The sequence below is a fragment of the Pseudoliparis swirei genome, chromosome 3, assembly GCF_029220125.1.
Source record: "Pseudoliparis swirei isolate HS2019 ecotype Mariana Trench chromosome 3, NWPU_hadal_v1, whole genome shotgun sequence".
NCBI lineage: Eukaryota > Metazoa > Chordata > Actinopteri > Perciformes > Liparidae > Pseudoliparis > Pseudoliparis swirei.
The window spans coordinates 20,896,589-20,920,179 of NC_079390.1; the positions used below are offsets into that span (position 1 = coordinate 20,896,589).

The following is a 23,591-nucleotide window of genomic DNA, read 5'->3' on the forward strand; positions in this document are numbered from 1 at the left end:
ATATATATATGCAGATATATACAGTATGTGTGTGTATATATAATATATGGATATATATATATATTATCTATAATACACATATATATATATAATTATATATATAGTATATCTATAGAAATAATCTTGTAGTTTATGTATACATACGTATATTATATGCATTATAATTATATATATATATTTATATAATAAATATGTATATGTATACACTACCGTTCAAAAGTTTGGGGTCATCCAGACAATTTTGTGTCTTCCATGAAAACTCACTTTTATTTATCAAATGAATTGAAAATTGAATAGAAAATATAGTCAAGACATTGACAAGGTTAGAAATAATGATTAATATTTGAAGTATTAATTTTGTTCTTCAAACTTCAAGCTCAAAGGAAGGCCAGTTGTATAGCTTATATCACCAGCATAACTGTTTTCAGCTGTGCTAACATAATTGCACAAGGGTTTTCTAATCTGATATTAGTCTTCTAAGGCGATTAGCAAACACAATGTACCATTAGAACACTGGAGTGATCGTTGATGAAATGGGCCTCTATACACCTATGGAGATATTTCATTAGAAACCAGACGTTTCCACCTAGAATAGTCATTTACCACATTAACAATGTAGAGAGTGTAGTTTTGATGAATGTTATCTTTATTGAAAAAACAGTGCTTTTCTTTGAAAAATAAAGACATTTCTAAGTGACCCCAAACTTTTGAACGGTAGTGTATATGTCTGTTTATGTGTGTATATATATATGTGCATGTATACTATATATATGTAAATATACATATATATAAATATATATATATAGTCGTTTTCTTAAGCTGCTAATAAATCTCACTGCTGTTTTTGTTTCAAAGGTGAAATAAAGGGAAATCTTTCTAACATGAAGCAGTTAGACTTGTTTTTCTGTCGTGATACTGATGCATGGTTTTAAAGGTATAAGATCTGAGGAGCTTTTCAATTGCTTCTCAACGACTCTCAACATGGCGGCAGCTCGTAGCTAACGGAGGATAACAACGCTAACAGTGCAAACTACAGCGTATGTGATGAGTTAACGTGTTTACATCCTTGTTTTTAGCCAATAAATATTCTGCTTTTTAAAATTGTATCTGGGTATTAGTAGAATCATGTTTAATTTGCTGTTAAGAGAAAAACTAGAAACTGAATACAGCAGAGATGTAATTTTCCGTACATTTCATTGCATGTTGTTCTCTCAGTTGAGCAAAATATGCAGCAGTATTATTTTTTAAAGTAGTGTCAGATCAACGTCACGACCAGATAATAAAAGACCAAAACTGAACTGTGCCTTTAACACTTTAACCGCTGTTATTACTCTATTTGTTAAATTAAGTAGATTAAGATTCATATTTTAAAAAAGGTGAAATTCACTGAAACAAAGTGTGGTGTACAAAACCCCTCATGATGTGCGCTGGATAAGCCGATGGATACATGTATGTCAACTAAAGAAAATCAGCAAAAAAGAGTTTGTAATAGTATGTTTTAAAAAACTAAAACATATTGGACATACTATACACTAAGAATTTTCCCACCAAGACTTTTCAACATACTATAATATAATTTCTTTCAACATACTTCATTATAGTGTTTTCATGACTTTTTTTTAACATACACGGTGAATTCTCTATTACTTTTTACAACGTCATATTCTATACGTCATATTCTATACGTCATATTCTATACGTCATATTCTATACGTCATATTCTATACTAAAGTTACATCATATTGATTTGATCATTACTTTTAACCCTGGGGGATATCCGCGTGTCTCACAGCAACAAACAATAAATAAACCACACATACAATGATGCAAAAACACGTTCTAACACAAAAGCTAAATGCATACAAAGTGTGCAAATCACTGTACATTTTGAGAAATCAAAGCAATAATAATCGTGAATTCCACTGCCTGACGTTAAGCATATAATGTAATTATAAAGTCCAATTAGTCCAGTAAGACTTCCCAGATTTCTAACTTTGCTATGGTCTGTCCCACCAGCAACTACATTATTAAATACCAAGAAGCATGATTAAATAACTCGGCTTGCATCATTAAATCTCGGTAATATACGTAAAGGAACGAGAAGCATGTCCATTCATATTTATCTAACATTAAACTGTAAAAGACACACATTTATCAGACGTTTGTGTAACATGAGATCTGTTTCACGGTGCTGCCCGGCCTTTACATATATAGGCTATTTTATTCGTGGGTGAAAACATGTCATCAGTGTGCGTCGCTGCAGAATGACTATATGTAATCGTCAGTGAACGCTCCACAACTGTGCTGCTGCATTCTGGCTGACATGCAGAGGACAAAGTGTTGCTGCCACACGGGCGGTGTTACGAGGATGAAAGCAAAAGGGTCGCTCCATCTGCTCGTCTGGGTACTGCAGCACTGTGGTCAGAGCTGCGGCACAGAATCTACTCATGCACTCAAACCACGTCCTGCAGCGTGGAACAAGTTTGCAAATTAGTGCATAAATGTATATATACATTTATAAGTGTGCCTTGTACAAGTGTGCGGTTACTAGCAGTTATCCATTTGATACTTTCTACTTCTACTTCATCTCAGGGGTATATATTACACTTTAAAAAAAAATGTTTATTTCATTTGTCTGTGGCTTAAGTTTCTTTTCATATATATGTTTTCATCATCTTCCTGTGCAGTGAAAACCACGTATCTCCAGATGTGTTGATACACTGAAGGAGGAAGTGTTCCTTTAAGTGTTGAGGAACTCCTCCTCCTCCTCCTCCTCCTCCTCCTCCTCCTCCTTCAGCTAAATAAACTATAAAATGCATCGTCACAAAGCTAAAAACAGGGCTGTTTTTCTTCCGTGCTTCTCACGACGTTACAAGCACTGTAGATTAAAGCAGTATATCAATGAAAATATCAATTATTAATCCAGAAACATCATATGTAATTGTGAAACACAGACATATTTAATTACGGCTGGTTCCTTTTTTGTTTCGTTTCCCAGGATCCTCTGTGGATTCTGACCTTCAGATTAAACACAATCATAAACAAATGTAATCCGTAGAGCAAAGTAGAGCGGCTTGAACATGATATTGGAATAATTATAGCTCGTTTCCTTGAGCACAAAGCCTGACGTGAGCGTTTTTTTATTAGAGGCCTGTTTCTACATGAATGTCACGCTGCAGCCTCATGGAGGGAGGAGGGAGGAGGGAGGAAGGGGGTAGGGTGGGGATTTAAAAACAGACACGTGCTTCCTCCCCCTGCTGGAAACAACCAGCAACTGCAGGTTAAAAATGCTCACACCAGGATAGGCCTGCATGAGTCCTGGGAGTGTGATCACGTTTCTCCACAAAATTACTGAGCTAAAGGGGCTGCCCTCACATTTCATATATGTATATATATATATATATATGTATATAGATAGATAGATATATACTTTATTAATCCCCAAGGGGAAATTTGTCGTCACAGTAGCAGCACCAATAAACTAAACACACGAGAATAAAATATAAATATAAAATATAAAAAACAGGGATGAAAGATATAGATGTATACAAGTAAAATATAAAATGAAGTATATATATGTATATAAAATGAAACATATATGTATATATATATACACACACACAAACATATGTATGTATATATATATGTATATACATATATATTTATATATGTATATATATATGTGTATATATTTATATATATGTATACATATATTTATATATGTATATATTTATATATATATATATATACATATCTATATATACATATTTATATATATGAAAATGTATATATACATATATATATATATATGTATATTTATAGATATATGTATATATATATATATATATGTATATATATTTGTATATATATATGTATACATATATATAAATATGTATATATATGTGTATATATATATATATATATATACAGGACTGTCTCAGAAAATTAGAATATTGTGATAAAGTTCTTTATTTTCTGTAATGCAATTAAAAAAACAAAAATGTCATGCATTCTGGATTCATTACAAATCAACTGAAATATTGCAAGCCTTTTATTCTTTTAATATTGCTGATTATGGCTTACAGCTTAAGAAAACTCTAAAATCCTATCTCATAAAATTTGAATATTTCCTCAGACCAAGTAAAAAAAAAGATTTATAACAGCAAAACAAAATCAAACATTTGAAAATGTGTTTCCAGGTGTTTCGAGTTAATTAGACGATTCAAGTGATTTGTTTAATACCCTACTAGTATACTTTTTCATGATATTCTAATATTTAGAGATAGGATATTTGAGTTTTCTTAAGCTGTAAGCCATAATCAGCAATATTAAAAGAATAAAAGGCTTGCAATATTTCAGTTGATTTGTAATGAATCCAGAATGCATGACATTTTTGTTTTTTAAATTGCATTACAGAAAATAAAGAACTTTATCACAATATTCTAATTTTCTGAGACAGTCCTGTATATATAGATATATATATAATTTCCTTCTGAGGGAGCAGAATCCTGATATTTTAGTCTCAAGCCATTCAGGAGACATAACATGTAAAAGAGCTCCGCCTCCACATTAAAATACGTCTGCGTTAATGGTGCATTGCCTCCTGATGGCTCTCAACATGGCCACGGCTGAGCTTGCAGCTCGAAGCCAACAAAGCGCCCTGGAACTGTTGACTGAGTTCACTGTGTTCACCTGAGAGGGGACCAGGAGGATGGACGCCATACGCTTCTGTGACGGTGACGTTTGTCGGGACGGCGTCATCATCAGTAACCGACTTGTGGGCGATAGAGCGGCGTCCCGTCAGCTAGCCGGTGGAGCGCGCTCATGTGCACGAACGTGCACTAATAAAACATGGGCAGCCGGTTCCGATTGAGCAAACAAAGAACGGTGAAGCTCGGATGACGACACATTACTCCCCCTCTACAGAGCTGTTTGCTGCGATATAAATGCGCTGAATCCCATATTTTTGATTTCTTGTTTGTTCCATTACTTTTTGAGGGATTTGCTCATGAGTTTGAGTTTTGGACACACATCTGACATTATAAACATCTGAGCAGTCCAAACCATCAGATTAACTTTAGGAGAGGCCTGATAATGTCAAACTATATTTACTTTTCATATTTAGAAATGTTTGTTTTGGTTCATGTTCAGTGGTTACTTAACTGTAATACTGTACTTTAATACTTCTTTATTTACTGATTTCAGATAACTGAGTTGTTCCTCTAAAGAAACTTCTTACGTGGTTATATTTAAATAACTGTTTGAGGCCCAGAGAGGTAGGATTATACAATACATTTTTTTTTTTTTTTACTTTGTAGAGTATTTGTACTTTTACTTGAGTAAAAGATCTAAATACTTCTCCCTCCCCTGCAAATAGCAAACATTTAACAGCCTGGCCTTTTATTGCATTTAAGCCCTTTGTTGTCATGGTTATAGATCTGATTATAATGTTAATGAATAATCAAGTGTTATATTACCACCGGGACTTTTACCTAATCCCAGTCATACAGTTATGGAGATATATTATTTCATTGGTGTTTAACAATAACTGGATAAGAATCTTAAGAACAGCTTTAAAAGAGACTATATGTTTCGACCCAGTGGTTGGATGCTGTCATTACAGGCTAATGTCTTTCTCTATACAGTATTTTACATCTATAATAATATTAATAATACATCTATAACATGTATCAAATGTATCTTATGAAATGTGGTTTTGGGCCCTTGCTTACATTGCCCATTCTATAAAATATGACTTTACCTTTAGTTGCTTTAGTAAGCAGCAAAGCAATATATCAGTGTGTGTTACTTGAGAATGGAAGTATGTGTTTGGAGTTACTAAAGAGGTGTACAATTAAATAAATGGTCTGTGGCCCCCCGGTTTCGGATGTAAAAGGTTGATTAATTTGTCCTGAGATACACTTGGAGCTCTTCTCCGACTCGGATCAGCACGAAACCTTGAAGTATGTGGATGTAACAGTTAGTTAACTACAACTCCCAAGGTCCAATTTGGCAAGAAACATCCAATCAGTGATCTTAAAACTCTGGGATGGGCGGAGCTAACAGCAGGCGGAAGATGAGCCTGTTGGGACTTTTTATTTTTAAATCTGCAGCATAAATCAGAACACGTTTAATTTGGGGTTAAAGTTCAGGTGATTTCAGCAACACGGAAGTGTGTGTAAGACTCGCACCTCTGGCTTCTTCTCAGTGGAAACTGCCTTTTATTTGAGATCTAAAAATGTAATATATTAGTAGATTTGAACAATTATTTGATAATTGTTTCAAGGAAAAATGAAATAAAACATATTCTGGTTCCAGCTTCTCAATCATGTTTCTTTGCTGGTTAACTCAGTATTACATTTGATATATTTTTAAAGCGTATAGTGCCTATATTGTTTGCCCTTAGCATTTAGTTTTTCCCTGTAAATGTGCAGTTATGAATAATACATTTAGCCAATAAACAGTGGCGCAGACGACATCTGATCAGGAAACATAATGAACTCAAGTACACATTTATACTTGAGTCTTTTATTTGCATGCCACTATTCTACCTCTCCACTGCATCTTAGTCAGGAATAATATTTTAATGCCATGTGGTTGTTGATAAAAACATGAACGTTATTCCAAAAATAATTCTCAAAAATGGAAAAACAGCTAAATGTCTCTCCATGGTTTAATATTGCAGTCCACGCGCCAAGTGACGGTTTATTTTTTCGCAATTTAATGATATTTTGTCGGATTTGATATCAACCCCTTCTCGCATCTAAACCCAGCCCACACGTGCCGCGTCACGCGGAAACACGTCACGCTGCTAAAGATGCTTCAACTGCCGTTCCTCTGTGACTTTAACATTAAGTTGTAATGTACTCTGTGGCAAACTTTGGCCACACCTAGATCCTGTCCCATTTCCACCCAAAAAATAACACAAAAAAACAGGCTTCTTTTTTTTTCTCTTCTTTTTCTTCTTCTTCTTCTTCTTTTTGGTGCGTTTGTTTGTGTGACGGCGAGTCCCGGCGGTGTAACCGGAGAGGGGCCTCAGAGAGGGAATGCAGGACTGCAATGGAGCACAATGCAATACAGGTAAAGCCGATATCATTTCCATATAAATGTCGATTTTTTGTCACATACAACCGGCGGGTTTTCCGACCCGACGACTCGGGGAATATTTCCACCGTGTGTCGCTTTGAATTCAGGTCCAATGTGGTGTTTTTATTTCATTTAGTTTGACTATGTCGTATTGATTGTTTTCCCATATCAACCAAACCCCGAAAGCACCGAGAGTTGGTCTGACTGCAATTACAACTTTATTCAACCAGGGCTCAACTTTTTTTTCCCTCTCCTCCAGATGTAGAAAAAGAACCGCGGATATGTGTGTTTTTACGGGGAAACAACCGTCTGTGACACCGAGCTGTCGCCTCGTTTCATATCAGAGAGCCAGCCGTTAAATTCCGGTGTAATATTTCTGATATTTTCTCCGCGTTAATGATTAATTTCTTTGTGTGTCGTGTCGACAGTCTCCGCTTCTCCTCTGCTTACCAACCCCCACTCACAATAACGACACATTAGCGAAATAATATTTTAATTTTCTGGCCGTTTGCCTGCCTGAAAATATCAGGAAACTTTTAAGCTAGTCCACCTTCTTTCTTTTTTTTTCTTTTTTTTTTTCCAACAAAAAAAGAAACCCAGCTAACAGCGAGTCGTTGCATCGACATTTTTTTTTTTTTTAAACATTTTTGAACGTTGAGTCCTTAAAAATATTTCCTCACCGACGTTGATATTAAAGATTTTTTTTTTTTTTTTTTAGTCGACAGAAACGAGGTGGAGCAGCAGCAATGTTGGTTATAATAGGAAGCATATTGATATTATTATCAAATCCCCCCCCGACATTTTGTCTCCAGTGTAATTACCACAGTTTAAGGAGGAATGTTAATATTGTGTGTCAGTGAAGAGGGAACATGTGGAGTTGTTGTACTTGAAATAGCGAAGATTAGTGCTCCCTAAAAAACAAGGAAACATTCAGAGGACACAGCTTGAGCAATGTGGTGTTTTTAGTCGAAATAACAACGAACTAAAGTCATTTATTTGAAGAGGAATCCTTCATGTGTGTCGTGGGGGTGTTATTGATATTCCAGTATTTGTTGTGTATATTTTTTAAATATATCATTATAATAATAATATCTCTGTTTTAAATATTAATTAATTGCAGTATTGAGAGTTTTGTTTTTCCTTGTGGTGAACTTGTGAGCTTTTTGAATAACAGGATATACCCAAGGTCAGTGCTGTGTAGACTGTTTAGATTTTATTTATATAATTACTATCTAAAGCAGGAGACATTTTATTATTAATATTCGTCGGAGGTTTGTCCCCTCCTCCCCTTCTCTCTTCCTTCCCGTTCTAAAAACTGTAAAAAAAAATCTCACTGCATTATTTCACAAATATCACGAGAACTGAGTATGCAGGGCGCAGATTAAGGGTTTCCATCTTAAATTCTTGTGTGTGTGTGTGTGTGTGTGTGTGTGTGTGTGTGTGTGTGTGTGTGAGAGAGAGTGTGTATTCACATTTCAGGCAGAGGGCTGCCTCTCAGTGCTCAGATTATATTATGTGGCTTTTATTTTCCTGCCTGCTCAGCCCTGCCTCGTTTCCACCGCTAGGCTGTGTCAACTGGCCCTCCCCCAGGGCTACAGAAAAAGAAAAAAAGACATTCATATAACACTCCTATAGTACGTAATGGTATGTTTATGATACGGTATGCTCACTTGATGGTAGTACTTATTCTATCGTCTTACTATAATTTAAGTTAAATGCATGTTTAATATTCATTCTGGGGCTAAAACTGTCTGCAAAGCTAATCTTTGATGGCTCGTCTTTGATCTCACTTAGTATGTTCACCGTCTCTTCCTGCTTTTGTATCTATTCATGGGGTATTTATAGTAACAGTACTATATTAAAGCATAAAGCATTTACCTGCAACAATTTGATCCATTAATCATTTTTTTAAAGCAAAAATTTCAAAAATCTGTTACCAGCTGAGCTAATATGAGCTAATTTGTGTTGATTGTTGTCCCTTTCTTTGTGTGTCCCATTCATATACCTTTACGTAATAACTAGACATCAAACTATATCGATTAATCAGTTCATTGACAGTGAATACGACGGTGTTTAGACATTCTATTAATTATTTGTTCAGCAAAAGTCCCCAAAATTATCTGGTTCCAGTTTATCAAATACGGATATTTGCTCGTTATCTCAGTCCCCTATGATAATAAATTGAATATTTCAGTGTTTCAATTTAAGATTTTATCAATGGTATTATTAGCCTCGTCAAGAATATTACCACCTGCTAAAATAAGAAAGTTTCAGCTGTATTAAATAACTGCTAAGCCAAGTAATACTTCAATATTATTTAAATATATTCTTTATCCTTATTCTGACATTAGTTGCCAATATTGTGTCTCAATAGTGATTTTTATCTTACTGAATCTATTCTTTGTCCTGTCTGTAGTACTTGATGGTCTCTTATCCTTCTTAATTTTCCAATTCCCATCCTATATCAAGTATAAAATTACTTACTTATCCACAGAGACTTTATCTGCCTTTTTATATAAAATGTTCTAAGTTACCACCATAATATAAATACACATATATATATACATGTGTGTGTGTATATATATATTTGTATATATATATATATATATGTGTGTATATATAGATATATATGTGTATCTATATATATGTGTGTGTGTATATATATATATATATATGACAGTTGCTGATACTGTAGCTCACTAGAGATTTTATTGAATTTTATTCTAAGTTCCTGTTTTACTTTTCCTCTAATATTTCTCCAATAGTACTCAATATTGTCCCAGTCTCATATAATTATACTTTTTGTACGCATCATATTGAGTAAAAATAATCCTTTCATGGCTTTAGAGTAGTCTGTTGATGAGTGGCTTGAAATGCATTTATATTATTCATCCATGGAGTATTATTGTGTTTGCAGGCGTTATCTGTCTTTATGTTATTGGTCGTGCTCCCTAAAGGATCTTGATATATGGATCTATAATATTGGTTCCCTCTCATGGTTTATACTGTCTGTAGAGCTCAGGAGTGACTTCATAACATTGGATTACACTTGTTCCCTCTTTTGTCCAAGAAGATGGTTTCATGTTCCTTTTTTGTGTTTCTTCCTCTAATGTGTAATACCACGTCCGTCTAATTATCACTCCATTATATTTCTCCTCGTATTGTATCAAATGTCATGGCTCAAGAATACGCCTATCTCACAGGAGTCAGTGGACACCTCATGTGGATTAATGGTGTCTGATTCACGTTCGCCTATCACTATAATATAACTTAAACCATCTCTGAAGTACTCATAAGGGCTACTATTCTACCTGCGGAGCTAAATGGTGGTTTTACTTCCCTTAATGTTATTCCGGCTCCTTCTGGTCCCTTAAATGCCTGAAAATAATCCTGTAATACTCGTCAGGAGGCTAATGCTGTCGATGGCATCTGTCCGTGCATCATAACAATGCTCGCGTTGCGATAATATTCTTTGAACACATGTTGAGTCTATAGAGCTCGCTTCAGATTTTATCTCACTTTTATTCTAATATTTCTCGTCAAACGGAACCGTTATTGATCATAATGCCGTTATCGTGTTCTCTCTCCATGTCATCACAGTGGACCCACAGGTGGTCATTTGAATGGGTCCCCCATTAAATTTGTGTTTTTTGACATTGTTCCTCGTATTTGATGTTGAATTGATGAATTATGGTTACGTTCATGTAAATGTGTTTAAAAAACATACAAAAACAGTGTGCGTCCCCTCGATGCATCAGCAGTGAGTTTACTGCAGTCGCATACCTGCGAGAACCATCCCGGATTATAATCCCTACATAGTTTTGTCGATGGGATTTCTATCAAATTTAATGTTCATAATTTGTACATAACAAAAGCCATTTCTATTTCCATTAAATAGAAATGGCTCTATATCGGATTTATATATTTATATCGAATTTAATCTATATCGGCTCTATATCGAATTTAATCTATATCGGCTCTATATCGAATTTATATATTTATATCGAATTTAATCTATATCGATTTTAATCTATATAGAATTTTTTGAGCCTGATATTGTGTCCGTGTTGCGCTGACGTTAATTTGATTGAATCACTTCTGTATCATCAAAGTCGCACATCGTTAATATCTTTTATATGGATTTAAAATGTACACGTGGGACTCGGCGCTGGATTTACAGTGAATATTTAACAATTATTGAATCTATCGTGTCCTAATGATCTTCCTATAGGCACGTTAATCTCAGTCTGTTTATGATCTCGCTATATGGGCTTTGTATTGTCTCTAAAATGCCCTCGTGGTATCATCACAACAGTCAACAACAAACCTGTTTTACTTCATCCTGCTGCGGTTCTTTCGGTTTCACTTCATGCAGCAGGATATCGAGTAAGTTTGACATTCGACGGCGACCTTGTCCGTGGCAGTCGTCATCTCTCTTCAGGTGCACCGCCGCAATATTCATTTAAATACCGAATATCGCGTCTCGTTCGACGTCGTTTTTTTTCTTTTCAGTATCATGCAGTATTCCCAAAGGGAAACGGTGTGTGTGCTCTCCTCTGCAGTGATGTAATCAAACATGACTGCATGTGGCGGCATTTAAATATATAGGTATTGCAGGGGTATTAATATCCCTGTGTGTGTGTGTGTGTGGCTTATGTATATTTTCTGCTTTGACATTTATTCAGTATCTTTCTAAAAATTGATCCCGGGCCTGCTGCAGCTGGTCTGCAGAGCTCCAGCGGGTGGGGGAGGTTCCGCCTGTGGTGGGGTATGAGCGTTGGGTGGGGGAGGGTGTGCCGGGCGGGGTGGGGATTGTGGATGATCAACACAGGAGTGAGTTTTAGGAGATTCTGCATTCAGGCAGCAGGCGGGGCGGCGGCGCGATGACCGGCCGGTTTTGAAACCGATCCAGGAGGAAATGCATTCGTGCCTTTTTTATTAAAATTTTATTATTTTGTGAATCTTCACGTCTCATCTATTGAAGTAGATGAAGAGCAGCTGCTCAGCCGGACTCGGCCTGAGACGGTGCGCTCGGCTTATTGCATCACGTAGTTCTGGTGAATGTGATCTCTGTCCACTTTGAGTTTAAGTCACTTCCTGTGACAGATCTGTGTCGCACGTGTAAACGTCTTCATACGCGCTGCATTTACACATTAGAGCTGCGATTAATTAATTAATTTTTGTGTGTGCGGGAAACCTTCAACTGTTGAGATAAAAAAATGTATTCAGTCATTTTTGTAGCCAAAATGCAAAATATTCTCCGGTTAAAGCTTCTCAAATGTGAGAATTTGCTGCGTCTCTGTCTTCCATCCCAGTGAGCTGGAGCTCTTCGTGTTGTCGACGTCGTTTGGACACAAAAAGACATTTGAAGGCGTCACTTTGGGACTTCAGATGCACATTTTGTAGAAATATGTCAAGACTAAGTGATTTAATTGATACTGAAAATAAGCTTTAGTTGCCGAACTAAACGGTTAACGCAAACATTCGTCAAACATTTCTTTTGTTCGTTAAGCGAACTGGAAATGCTATAAATTTGGTGTAACATTTAGACGAGAGCTTAAGCAATTAGTCGACTTATTGATTAGATCCATAGTGTTTGGATAATCCGTTCATGATTAAAAGGAAATTAAATTCAGAAATGCTAAATATTCTCTTTTTTAAACGTGAAGATTAGCTGATTAATCATCGGAATAGTTTTGGGAATTTTGCCCGCTCGGTGGACTAAGAACACATATCCATGGCTTCTGGGAAATTTAAAAGTCAAACAAATAATAAGGCAGATCATTAAATAGTGAAAATAATCGATGTTTGCAGCCTAAAACGAGATAAATGATAACAACTGCCTCGCCTCAGCAGGTCACTGAGAAATATGTGTTTGATATGTGTGGGTCATGTGCAGCTGCGGGGCTGCATATTACGTTTCACGTAAAGCTGCCGTAATTCAGTCTTTTCTCACCTCCAACTCCAAACACGGGATTAGAGGCGCAGAGGCTGCAGGACGGATCACTTTAAGAACAGCAGCGATGTCGTCTTTAAAAAAACAAAACAACATCTGCTGCATTGTGCGTGAAACGGATTGTTTGCTCGTGTTGAATCCATTTTGATATCTTCGTGAAGGAGGCACGATCGTATGCGATATTCGTCACGTGGCATTACAGGATAAGTCGGGTTATTGTCTCAATCTTTTCTCACTCTCACCAAATAAAACACAGAATCAATCCACTTACGTTATTGCATCGTCTTCCGCTGCGCCTAGAGCGTCGGAGTTGTCCACAAAGTATAAAAATTAACCGCATTCTTGTACTGGGTGACATTGTCCTTCCTCACACAAACAAACTGTTTAAAACTTTATTTATTATTTACACATACAGCGTCCCGCTCCCCGAAACACTCACTAGCACCAAATGCCTGTGTGTGAATCCGCAGACAAAAATAGTCCCCAACAAATGCATGTGAGTATTTCTTACATTTTTTTGAACCTTTTTGAAAAATGTAAGTACATTTGGAAATCATTTTTAGGATTCCTGCATAACTGACTCGGCTAAGTCTTATCTTGTGTGTTTACTAAACTGACTGCACCACACGCCCTCCAGTCCTCGATGATCTCATCTCAAGATGATCAAACCGACAACTTGATTCATCAAGAAGGGAGATTTTATATTCTGAAAGATAGTTGGTACTTTTCTGTCCTTGTTTATACAAAAACAAATGCCATGTTTTTTTCCTCTAAATCCCACTCTAGCCTTGACTTAATGTTACCAAAAAACAGAAATGAAACTTTCTTCAGATGTGATGTTTATCTGGAGAGTAAAAAAAAAGACATAAATAAATAATAATAAAAACACTGCTGACTGACTCTTCCCCAGGATCCAAAATGGCAGCTACATGTCCTCCCTGACGGATCCAGAGATTATCATTGATGAGAGGATGTTCTGTTGAACGGCCCGGTACGCATGAGCGAAACCAAGGCAACCAGTTTAACGACACAACGTCAGACTTTTTTTTTTAAAGCTTCAAAACATGAAAACATGAAACCAAAACACACCTTTTTATAAAGGTGTGTTTTGGTTTCATGTTTTCACTCTTTTTTTTAAAATCCACACTCTACTCTGGGTGTCACGGGCCCCGGGGCTCCTCACACTTCTCTTACAAAACAGTGAAATCCAAACTGCAGGTTTATTCGGCCGGCAGCAGCGGAGGCAGTGTTGGCTTTCAGCCGCGCGAACCCACCGGAGGTGCGCTCGATTCGGTGGTTCGAGCCGCGTGAAGACCCGCGGACGGTGGAGCGCTCTCCGCTCGTGAGGCGAGACGCATCGAGCGCTCCTCGCCGCCGACGGCGTGTAAACGTGCAGGAAGCGCCACGTAAAATGAGCTGTGGATTTTAAACAAAGGCAAAACTCCACATGAGATTAATTTGAGCCAAAAAGAACATCTGCCATTTTCTGGGGACACAAAGGGGAACGCTGCGTTGCAGGGAAACTAATTATAGGTTATTAACAGTTTATCAATACTCTATAAACTTGTTTTCAATATTACAGGGTTCGTACGGTCATGGAAAACCTGTGATGTCGGTTCAACACGGCCTTTATCAAATCGTTTTCACGTACTCCGTTTACAACGATATGAAACGGAGAAAAGAAGCTCGGACCAGAGAACATTTTTTTTTAAAACTAATAGAGCGAAACAAAACCGCTGCAGATTATGTGATTTCGAAACTTGTTTTTGTTTATCAGGAAACTGAATATTTTTGGCGTTTCAATTATTGACATTTAACATTCTGTCAATCAAGGAATTGTTTTCAGCTCTTGATTAATATATTTGTCTCTACAAATGCATAATGTGACCTTTCCTTTAGTTTCCCTGAGGGAAGCTGTGAGATGAATCATGTTCCCAGTGCCCAGATTAACTCTGAGCCTCTTCTGAAGTGACGTGTGATGTAACTTTAATTTAGTGCTCGTTAAAGAAAGCATTATTAACTGGCATGAACCTGAAGTCTTACAATTTTCAGCTGGGATATTTCCCTTTTGTTTGCCCTGAATAATAAAATAACCCGTTGCAGGAGAACATGACACACAGCGTCCAAACATCAGTTTTTGAGCCACATGAAATGAAGGTGTTATAAGAATGGAGGCTTTCACTTAATGTCATTTGAGAAAGAGGTATCTAGGAAGAAGAGAGGAAAGTACACCAACTTCTGGACTAATGCTGAAACAATAAACCAGTAATTTAGATGATGTATCGGGGTTCGTACGGTCATGGAAAACCTGGAAAAGGCATGGCATTTTAAAATGGTAATTTTCAGGCCTGGAAAAGTCATGGAAAAAACGTAAATCATAAAAGTTTTGGAAAAGTCATGGAAATTTGTTATAATCACATGTTCGTTTGAGTTCATGGAGTTTGAAATAATTAATGTTTTTTTAAAGAAAGACGCTCAAAACATACGCTCTCAATACGCTAAATTTTCTAAATTTGTTAGGTTTATACCGAGATTTCAGTTTGGGCATGGAAATTTGGTTTAAAGTCCTGGAAATCCATTGGTCAAAATGTGTAAGAATCCTGATGTATTCAGTTGTTTGAATAATTTCTTAAGAAATAACACCAAACTTTTGTTTTGTGATACATTGAATATCCTTCGTACGACATCTTGGGCTTGTAGGACTTTTATTCCTCAGTATCTTCTGGTGTTTCACAGAAAAAATTCTGAAAATAATCAATAATCATCAATATCATAAGTTAAGCATACATATCCTCACTGTACAGAAAATACCCAAATCATGTTTAGCTGCCTACAGCTGAGCCCAAATCATCATCATGACACCAAGCAGACAACAGTTGTTGCAAAGTTGGTGCAAACTCAACACTTCCTGTTGGTGTTTCAAAACAAAAGCCTTCTTTCAACGAGGAGAGGCTTATGGCTTTTACTTTGAAGTACTTGCAGGAAGTAGTTATGTGTCGAGTGGACAATAGCTGAAACAGCTCATTTGGAGGAGTACTTTAAAAAAAACTTTTTATACAGGGACAAGCACACTTTATTTGACGTACGGAATTAAAATATGCTAAATAAATGACAGTTAAAATATTCATACGTAGCTTTGTGGTAATCTTTTGTTCTTGGCATTTTCTAAAATAAGACTGCACTGACATAACTTTTTAATAGTTTAAAAAACAGGGAGCGGGGAGTTTGATATCCAGTTTATATTCTTCTACACGTTTAAATACAAAGGCTACAGTGATGAGGAGGAGCGTAGCATTTTCCAGTAATGAAGAATGATGACGCGTCAAAGGAGAGCAGGGACGAGAATAGTAACTTAATTTATCCTGGGGGGGGGGGGGGGGGGAGAATGACTTTACGATGACCTTACTTCAGAAATTTCATATTTGACCTTATTAAGGCATACCCTTCCAATTTTAATCAGAAGAGAGTACAGAAATGCATAATCACTCCAAATTCCGACGTGTGAAAGGTGTCCGGCCTGTGAGAGTTGGGTTTTGATAAAAGGAGGCAGGAAAACCACAAATGTACTTTAGTTGAATTCTCTACAATAGTTTACAGATACTGAATTATTACAGCTACTAGAACACTACAGCGGATGATTGACTGCTGGCTGGTTATCGTGTGGCCTTCCTGCTCTGCGTCTGGGGGAAAGTGTAAGCTAACATTTTATTAATTTAACAGTTTTTTTTATTTTTTATGATTATTAATCCAAAACACAAGGGTGCATAGGTGTTTCAGATCAGTTTCACACGTTGTAGTGCAACGACTGATTACAGGAAGTTGGATGCGTTTGGTTTTCTATTAGATTTCCATGTGAAGAAGTTGCGACATAAGAGATCCAACAAGTTTATACTCGTCTTAATCTTATGATTTTTTTTCTTTTTTCTATCATATTTTGGATTGTTGGAAGTAAGACTGGGAGTCATTTTATAAGAGCAGGCGTCACTCCAGCGATACCTGAACATCATTTTAGTCACTATCAGGTGTTACAGATCTGTCTCTGCCACAGTTGGAGGAGTTAATTTTTAGCATGTCCTCTCTGAGTGTCTTATAAATATCCTGCTCTCAGTTGCTGTTTTTAAATCTTAATATACTCCCTCACTGCAAGATGGTGCAACTTTATCATCAGTGGTGTTGATGCCAGAGTTGGTCTCTGCATCATTTATGGCTCGAACAAACCCTAGAAAACGTAGGGAAGACACTGTGGGCTCTGTGTAGCAGTCACAGTCGTTTCAACTTCAATTGCATATAATTTATCTCTGGCGCTGGAGAAAAGACAGAATTCTATTACGTTGAGAATAAAAATTGTGAAAATCGACCCGGAGCCCTTCGCTGCAGGTTCTCTCTCTCTCTCTCTCTCTCTCTCTCTCTCTCTCTCTCTCTCTCTGCCTGTCTCTCTGTCTTTCTGTCTCTTTGTCTCTCTCCCCCCCCCCCCCCCCCCTCCTTTCCTGACGATCACTATCAAATAAAGGCAAAAACAACAATTTAAAATAGAAGAACACGAGAGTATAAACCCTTAAAATTGGTTCCTACATAACGGCAATGATGTTAATTTCTGATGTAGTTTTCCGTCTGTCGGACATTTCTGCACGATCGCCGTTTGATTTATTACCATTTAAAGTACGCCAACTTCTGACTAGTGCTGAAACAATAAACCAATAATTTAGACACTGTTTTTAGTTGTTTGAATAATTTATTAAGCAAAAATACCAACCTCTTGTATCGTTATAAATTTAATATCCTTCGGACGTCATCTCGGGCTTTTAGAACTTTCATTTCTCATTATCTTCTGGTGTTTCGTGGGAAAAAATAATCATTGAGAGATGTAACTGAATATTTTGTGTCACAACTCTTTAACTTTTTGATGATATTTTGTTATTCCTACAGCTCTGAGTTTAACAAATATAAACCTCATCTCCAACTTGTTTCCATTTGCCAGTCTAATGTTCTCCAGCAGGAAGCTGTGCTGAGGTCTCACTCGACTATTGATTGTATGTCTGTGTCTGACACTCCGTTTCATGCCTAACTCAAATCGTGAAACGGCCAGTTGAGCCCATGAAATCTTCCTCATCCGTCCCGTCTCGTCTCTCTGCCAGTGGTTGGGTGCCCCGTCCTGCCAGCGGGGGAGCTACGCCTTCTATAAGTCGGTGAGCAGCCGAGCTCAACCCGGCGGGCCGGTCCAGGTGTGGAAGCTCGGCGAGTTTTACTTCATCCGCTGTGGACCCCGGGATCCCGTATGCATCGCAGAGGTGAGATCACCCGCTCGCGTGTTCGATTTTAAAGCTGCAATAATCTGTTTTCTCATAATGGCGGCGCACACGCCTCTAATGTTTAACGAGGTCGCTCTTGGTAATGAAGCCGCGGAGAATTGCGAGCTGACTCCGCAGTTCCACTCCCGATCTCTCGGATCGCACTACCTGCTCGGCAGCGAACGGGCGGGGACCAGGGGGAGCTGTTAGCAGCTAAAGAGACGGATGGTTCCCTCGGGAGCTGGTGGAGAACAAAATCAGAGCTAAAGAAAGAGTGAGCGTTGGACTTGCATACAGCAGGTGGACACGAACCCCCCCCCCGCATGCTGGTTGGGAACAATAGGGAATTATTGTTCTGCATTAGCAATACAACTTTACAGGGTGATAATATTTATGATGTTTTGCTTCCAATTTGTTTATTATGACTCCTACAAGGTGCTCCAGGGATCTTTTACATATTGCATCATAACTGAAAAAGTATTGCATTAAAACAATAAAATTGACGCAGCAAAAGCAGAGATATTCTCAGTTTTAGTCCCTACAGCTCCATAAGTGTTTATGGAGCTGTAGGGACTAAAACTGAGAATCTCTGCTTCTGCTGCGTACATTTTGTTGGACACTACCGTTCCTATAATGCAACTTGAAACCATTCGTTAGACCATCCACTGATGATCAGCAGGTCTGATTTTTATGAAGCTCCTGCAGAGCCACGGAAGACATTATTCAACTTTATTTTTTTTAGTGCCCTTTTAACTGTGAACCCAAACTGAATGTCCAAATCGGGCCGTAAATGGGTCACGCTGCTGCACTCCCGCCTGCTCACATGGGCTGTAGGAGAGTAATAACATGTTTTATTGAGTCTATCCCATGGCGAGGATACATTTAGTCAATCCGGGTCGCGAGCTGAAGAGGCGTTAATGAGATTGTATTTAGGCGGATAGTTTTGCATCGGCGGTAAATGACGCCGTTGACGGACTTTTCTTGTCTTTGGGTTAACGCATTTGTTCCACTGACAAACAAAGGGTTAAAACAAACAGTTTAATTGAGTCAACGAAACTCGACTAACAAGTTTGTCGTCTATGCAAAATCAAAAAAAAAAATCAGTAGGAATCAATTTACAGGACGCGCGGCCCGTTGACTTCAACATGCCGGTCCCGAGTCTGAATAAACACCACGGTCACTCTGACGTCAACGTCTTGTCAAGTCCGGCCTGGAACACGGTCAACACTGAATGACATCCAGACTGCAGCATGGGCACGAGGTACAGCGGTTCCCACGCAGCACGCTCATATCTGTGGTGGTAGAACCCGCGAGGGAGATTCTTAGTACCAATTTGAAATTAGAAAATGAATCCCATCTCCCATTGAATCTCTTAAATATACACTTTTACCGTTTTCCTATTGGTTAAAAAGTTCAAAATGTACTCTTTATATTGCTGTAAAAACAACTATTTTATTCAAGTTTAATTACATTGTGATAATGTTGGAATTCACCCTCACCCAAGATTCATTTTTACTGAGTAGAGCCTGAACGCATCATAATGTCAATCAATGGCACAAGCTGTTAACTTCGGTTATTTGCTGGAAATGCCACGAAGAAGCTATGATGTGGCAAATTTAAACTGGCCTAATATTAATGTTAATATAACGACTGAATACTTTAATGGGAAATAATAATATAATTTGGACTCAAATAATGTTTCTAACTATTATTATATTTAAGTTAAATTGAATGAATGAATGAAACCAAACAAAAACGTCTCCTTGAGATTACGCCATGAATTGCGCAATCCGGGCCAGATCAGTTCACATAGAGACTTCTTCAATGCCGACCCGTGAGCCGGTTCAGACCAAATCCGGCTACTGAAGTAGTTTTGTAGGCTGAATATTCATCTTTCTGTCAGAAACTCTCGTGCCCCCCCCCCCCCCCTCCCTGTTTCCTCATCTCTGGATCTAGGTCGACACTAAAACCACAACAATATATTTATTCAAGCTCAAGGCACCACTGAGTCTCAGACTCTCAGTCTGCTTTTTATCTGTCATTCTTAAAGCAGTGTATGTCAAACGCTGCATATCTGCCTCCCTGACCTCGGCAGCATCGCCCCATGACATCTCGTTCAAGGTTACAAGATGTTAGAATGCAACACAATAATATAATACGTATAATATTGCCTGAGGAGATCTCCTGTATTACAAGTTGTCGAGTACACGCGTCTCTCCCAGGTGTACCTCTCCTGAACACGGATATCGATATGTTCCTGCGAAGCGCTTATCTTTTATCTTCTGGCAAAAGTTGTTGTCTGCATAACCTTCTGGTTTTCAGTTTGACTTCTTTGAGCTCAGATGTGTTTCATCAGCTTGAAGCTTTCAGGATGTTCTCCGTCCTCAGAAGAACTTTTTAAAACTAATAATTATACAGTTTGTTTTCAGGGAAATGCATTTTTTAAATCCCGAATCTTCTTCTTCTCTTCTCCTTCTCTTCTCCTCCTTCTTCTTCTTTTCTCCTCCTCCTTCTTCTTCTCTTCTCTTCCTCCTCCTTCTTCTTCTTCTTTTCTTCTTCTCTTCTCCTCCTTCTTCTCTTCTCCTCCTCCTTCTTCTTCTTCTCTTCTCCTCCTCCTTCTTCTTCTTCTCTTCTCCTCCTTCTTCTTCTCCTCCTTCTTCTCTTCTCCTCCTCCTTCTTCTTCTCTTCTCCTCTTCCTTCTTCTTCTTCTCTTCTCCTCCTTCTCCTTATTCTCTTCTCCTCCTCCTTCTTCTTTTCTCCTCCTTCTTCTTCAGGTGACCTTACTGTGGGAGGACCAGACACGGCACCACCTGCTGGCCAGTGCCAGACTCTACTTCCTGCCTGAGGACACGCCGAAGGGGCGGACCAGGGAGCACGGAGAGGTGGGTCAAAGGTCACGGGGCTCCTTGCTCCAAGTGCTCATCCCTCCATGGAAGGCTATTTCAGGCACATGTTTATTCTTCCATATCTTTTTAAAATATAAATAATTCTATAGTGCACTGTTTATATATTTTTCTTACAGTCTGGATTTTATTTCCCTTCAACTACACCAAAAATAAACCACACACATATTCAAACTTCTATATCAGGCCATATCCTCCACAGGATACGCCGTACTGGAGGCCAAATAAAAGTTCCTGGAAGACTTATTTCATCCATTCCATTTATATCAATGAGGGTGAACTAAATAAGAAAAGCACATCTCTTGTTAGCTTGTGAAATTCCCCTTGAGGATCAAAGGCATATCTTAACTTACAATAACAATACATCTTTAGTAAATGTACTGTCCACCACACAAAAAAAGGATTAGTTCATAAGTAACCTCAAGCGTTTATACAATATGAAGCATGGAATATAAGAGTGATGTCATTCTGCAATTCCTGTGTTCTCTTAATGGGAGTGAATGTCTAATCTGGGGGAATGCTTTAAGAACATCTATTAATAATGTTGTCAACGGAACTCCCTTTTTTAAATTCATTTTTATCTGAACGTCTTTTCCGAAGCAACTAAACGGGTTCAGTCAAAGCTTTCTTGTTAATCTAAATCTTTTCCTTTGTCCTCATGCACAGATCATCAATGAGCACTAAAGAACAAACATTAGTCTACATCTCAGCTCTCTGTGTTCCGATATTATTTAATGACCGGCTTTCTATAAACTACACCAAAACCCAGTGGAATGACTTTAAACCCGACGTAGAGTAATACGTTTCAGATGTGGGTGCTTCTGCTGCTGTGTGTTTTTGATTACCAGCTCAGCCGTCACATGACAATCCCCCTTTGGGAATGAGACTAATGTATTTCCCAAATGAAAATCTTTGATAATGGCATGTGGGAAACCAAATGTTCTACATTTCGAACGTGGATATTTCCACGATTGACTTCTCTTTCATGCATTTTCTTAATTTTCCTGGTGGGAAATTGAGCCTTCTGAAAGTTGTTTTTCAACAGGAATCATTTCCCAGTATATGAAGACCCTTTTATCTTTTTATTTGTGCTATCAATTATGATATAATCTTGAAAGGTGAATTGTGATCAATTAGTGTTGACACACTTTTTGGCACCATTTCAACATTTAAAAGTGGAACGACACCTCCGATCTGTAATATAATGTATATCTGAAAACCTCTTCAGATATGTGGCTTTTATGGTTGGAGTGAGCTCGGCTAGCCGTTTCCCTCCGTTTCCAGTCGTTATGCTAAGCTAACTGACTTCTAAATAAGAGCTCTTGTCACTTCTACATTAACTTCACACTACGACGCAAACCCGGACGTCTCAAACTAACGCGGCGTGAGAGTCTTCAAACTGTTTGGGCTTCTTAAACTAGTAGTGTGGACTTTGGGCGCAAATGTAGCAAAATATCTGCATTTCAAAACGACAACAACAACAACGTAGTAGTGTGGCTGTAGTCTTACGTTTGGAATATTTAGGCTTTTAAAAAAAAAGAGTGTATTCATGACTCCTGCAGAGCCACGTCATGTAGAAACGTTGTGAGCTCACATCTGGCACAAAGGAGGTTGAGGCTTTGTTTGGGGGGGATGGCGGCGGCCCTCTGGGGGATCTGGGAGGAGACGTCAGTTGCCGCAGCTCCACTACAGACCGCAGATGTAAATGAGCCGCACTTATTTGGTTTGTGCCAATATTATCTAAACAGGCCAACATTGTGAGCTGAACAAAAAGAAGAAGATGGAATGAGTTATGTGAAACCACACGTAACACTTTTCAACTCCTTAAACCAGATAAAATCACTCGACAAACCTGCATAGAGTGGAAGAAGTATTCAGGGCTTTAAAAAAAAAAAAAATCTATCGGGAAAAAGAGAGCAATACCACAGTGTCGAAATATTCTGAAAGTAAAAATCCTGCATCCGAAGTGTTAGAAGTAAAAAACAAAAACAAAGGCCATTGTATCTACTCCATCAATTGTGGAATATAACAAAGTACATTTACTCAAGTACTGCACTTCAGTACCATTTTTATATACTTGTCCTTTACTTAAGTTTTTCCATATTACGCTGCCTTATACTACAACACCAGTACTTCTCAAAGGGAAACATATACCGTATACTTCACGAAATCATTAATACAAAATATAATCAACTAATACATTATTATTATTATAGATGAATCTACCCAGCACTGTATAAAGTAATAAAAATGCGCACCGCCGTTGCCAGCTGCGACACCAACGAGATGCATCAATGCGTATAATCCGGGAATCTTTTATTACCCAAGTTGTCTGTGTGGTTCTTCAGTAAATGAGGA

General features: G+C 37.9%; 1 protein-coding gene across 1 annotated transcript in view; it reads left to right on the top strand.

Annotated features, from left to right (window-relative positions):
* The first annotated feature begins 6,845 nt into the window (after window positions 1-6,845).
* zgc:77151 (uncharacterized protein LOC337153 homolog) overlaps window positions 6,846-23,591 on the top strand; it is a 35,086-nt gene continuing 18,340 nt past the window's right edge. Inside the window, exons 1-3 of the mRNA XM_056440162.1 lie at window positions 6,846-7,080; window positions 18,178-18,330; window positions 21,105-21,212. Of these exons, the coding sequence (XP_056296137.1) occupies window positions 7,060-7,080; window positions 18,178-18,330; window positions 21,105-21,212 (282 nt within the window). The 5' untranslated portion in view covers window positions 6,846-7,059. The remainder of the gene's footprint in view (window positions 7,081-18,177; window positions 18,331-21,104; window positions 21,213-23,591) is intronic.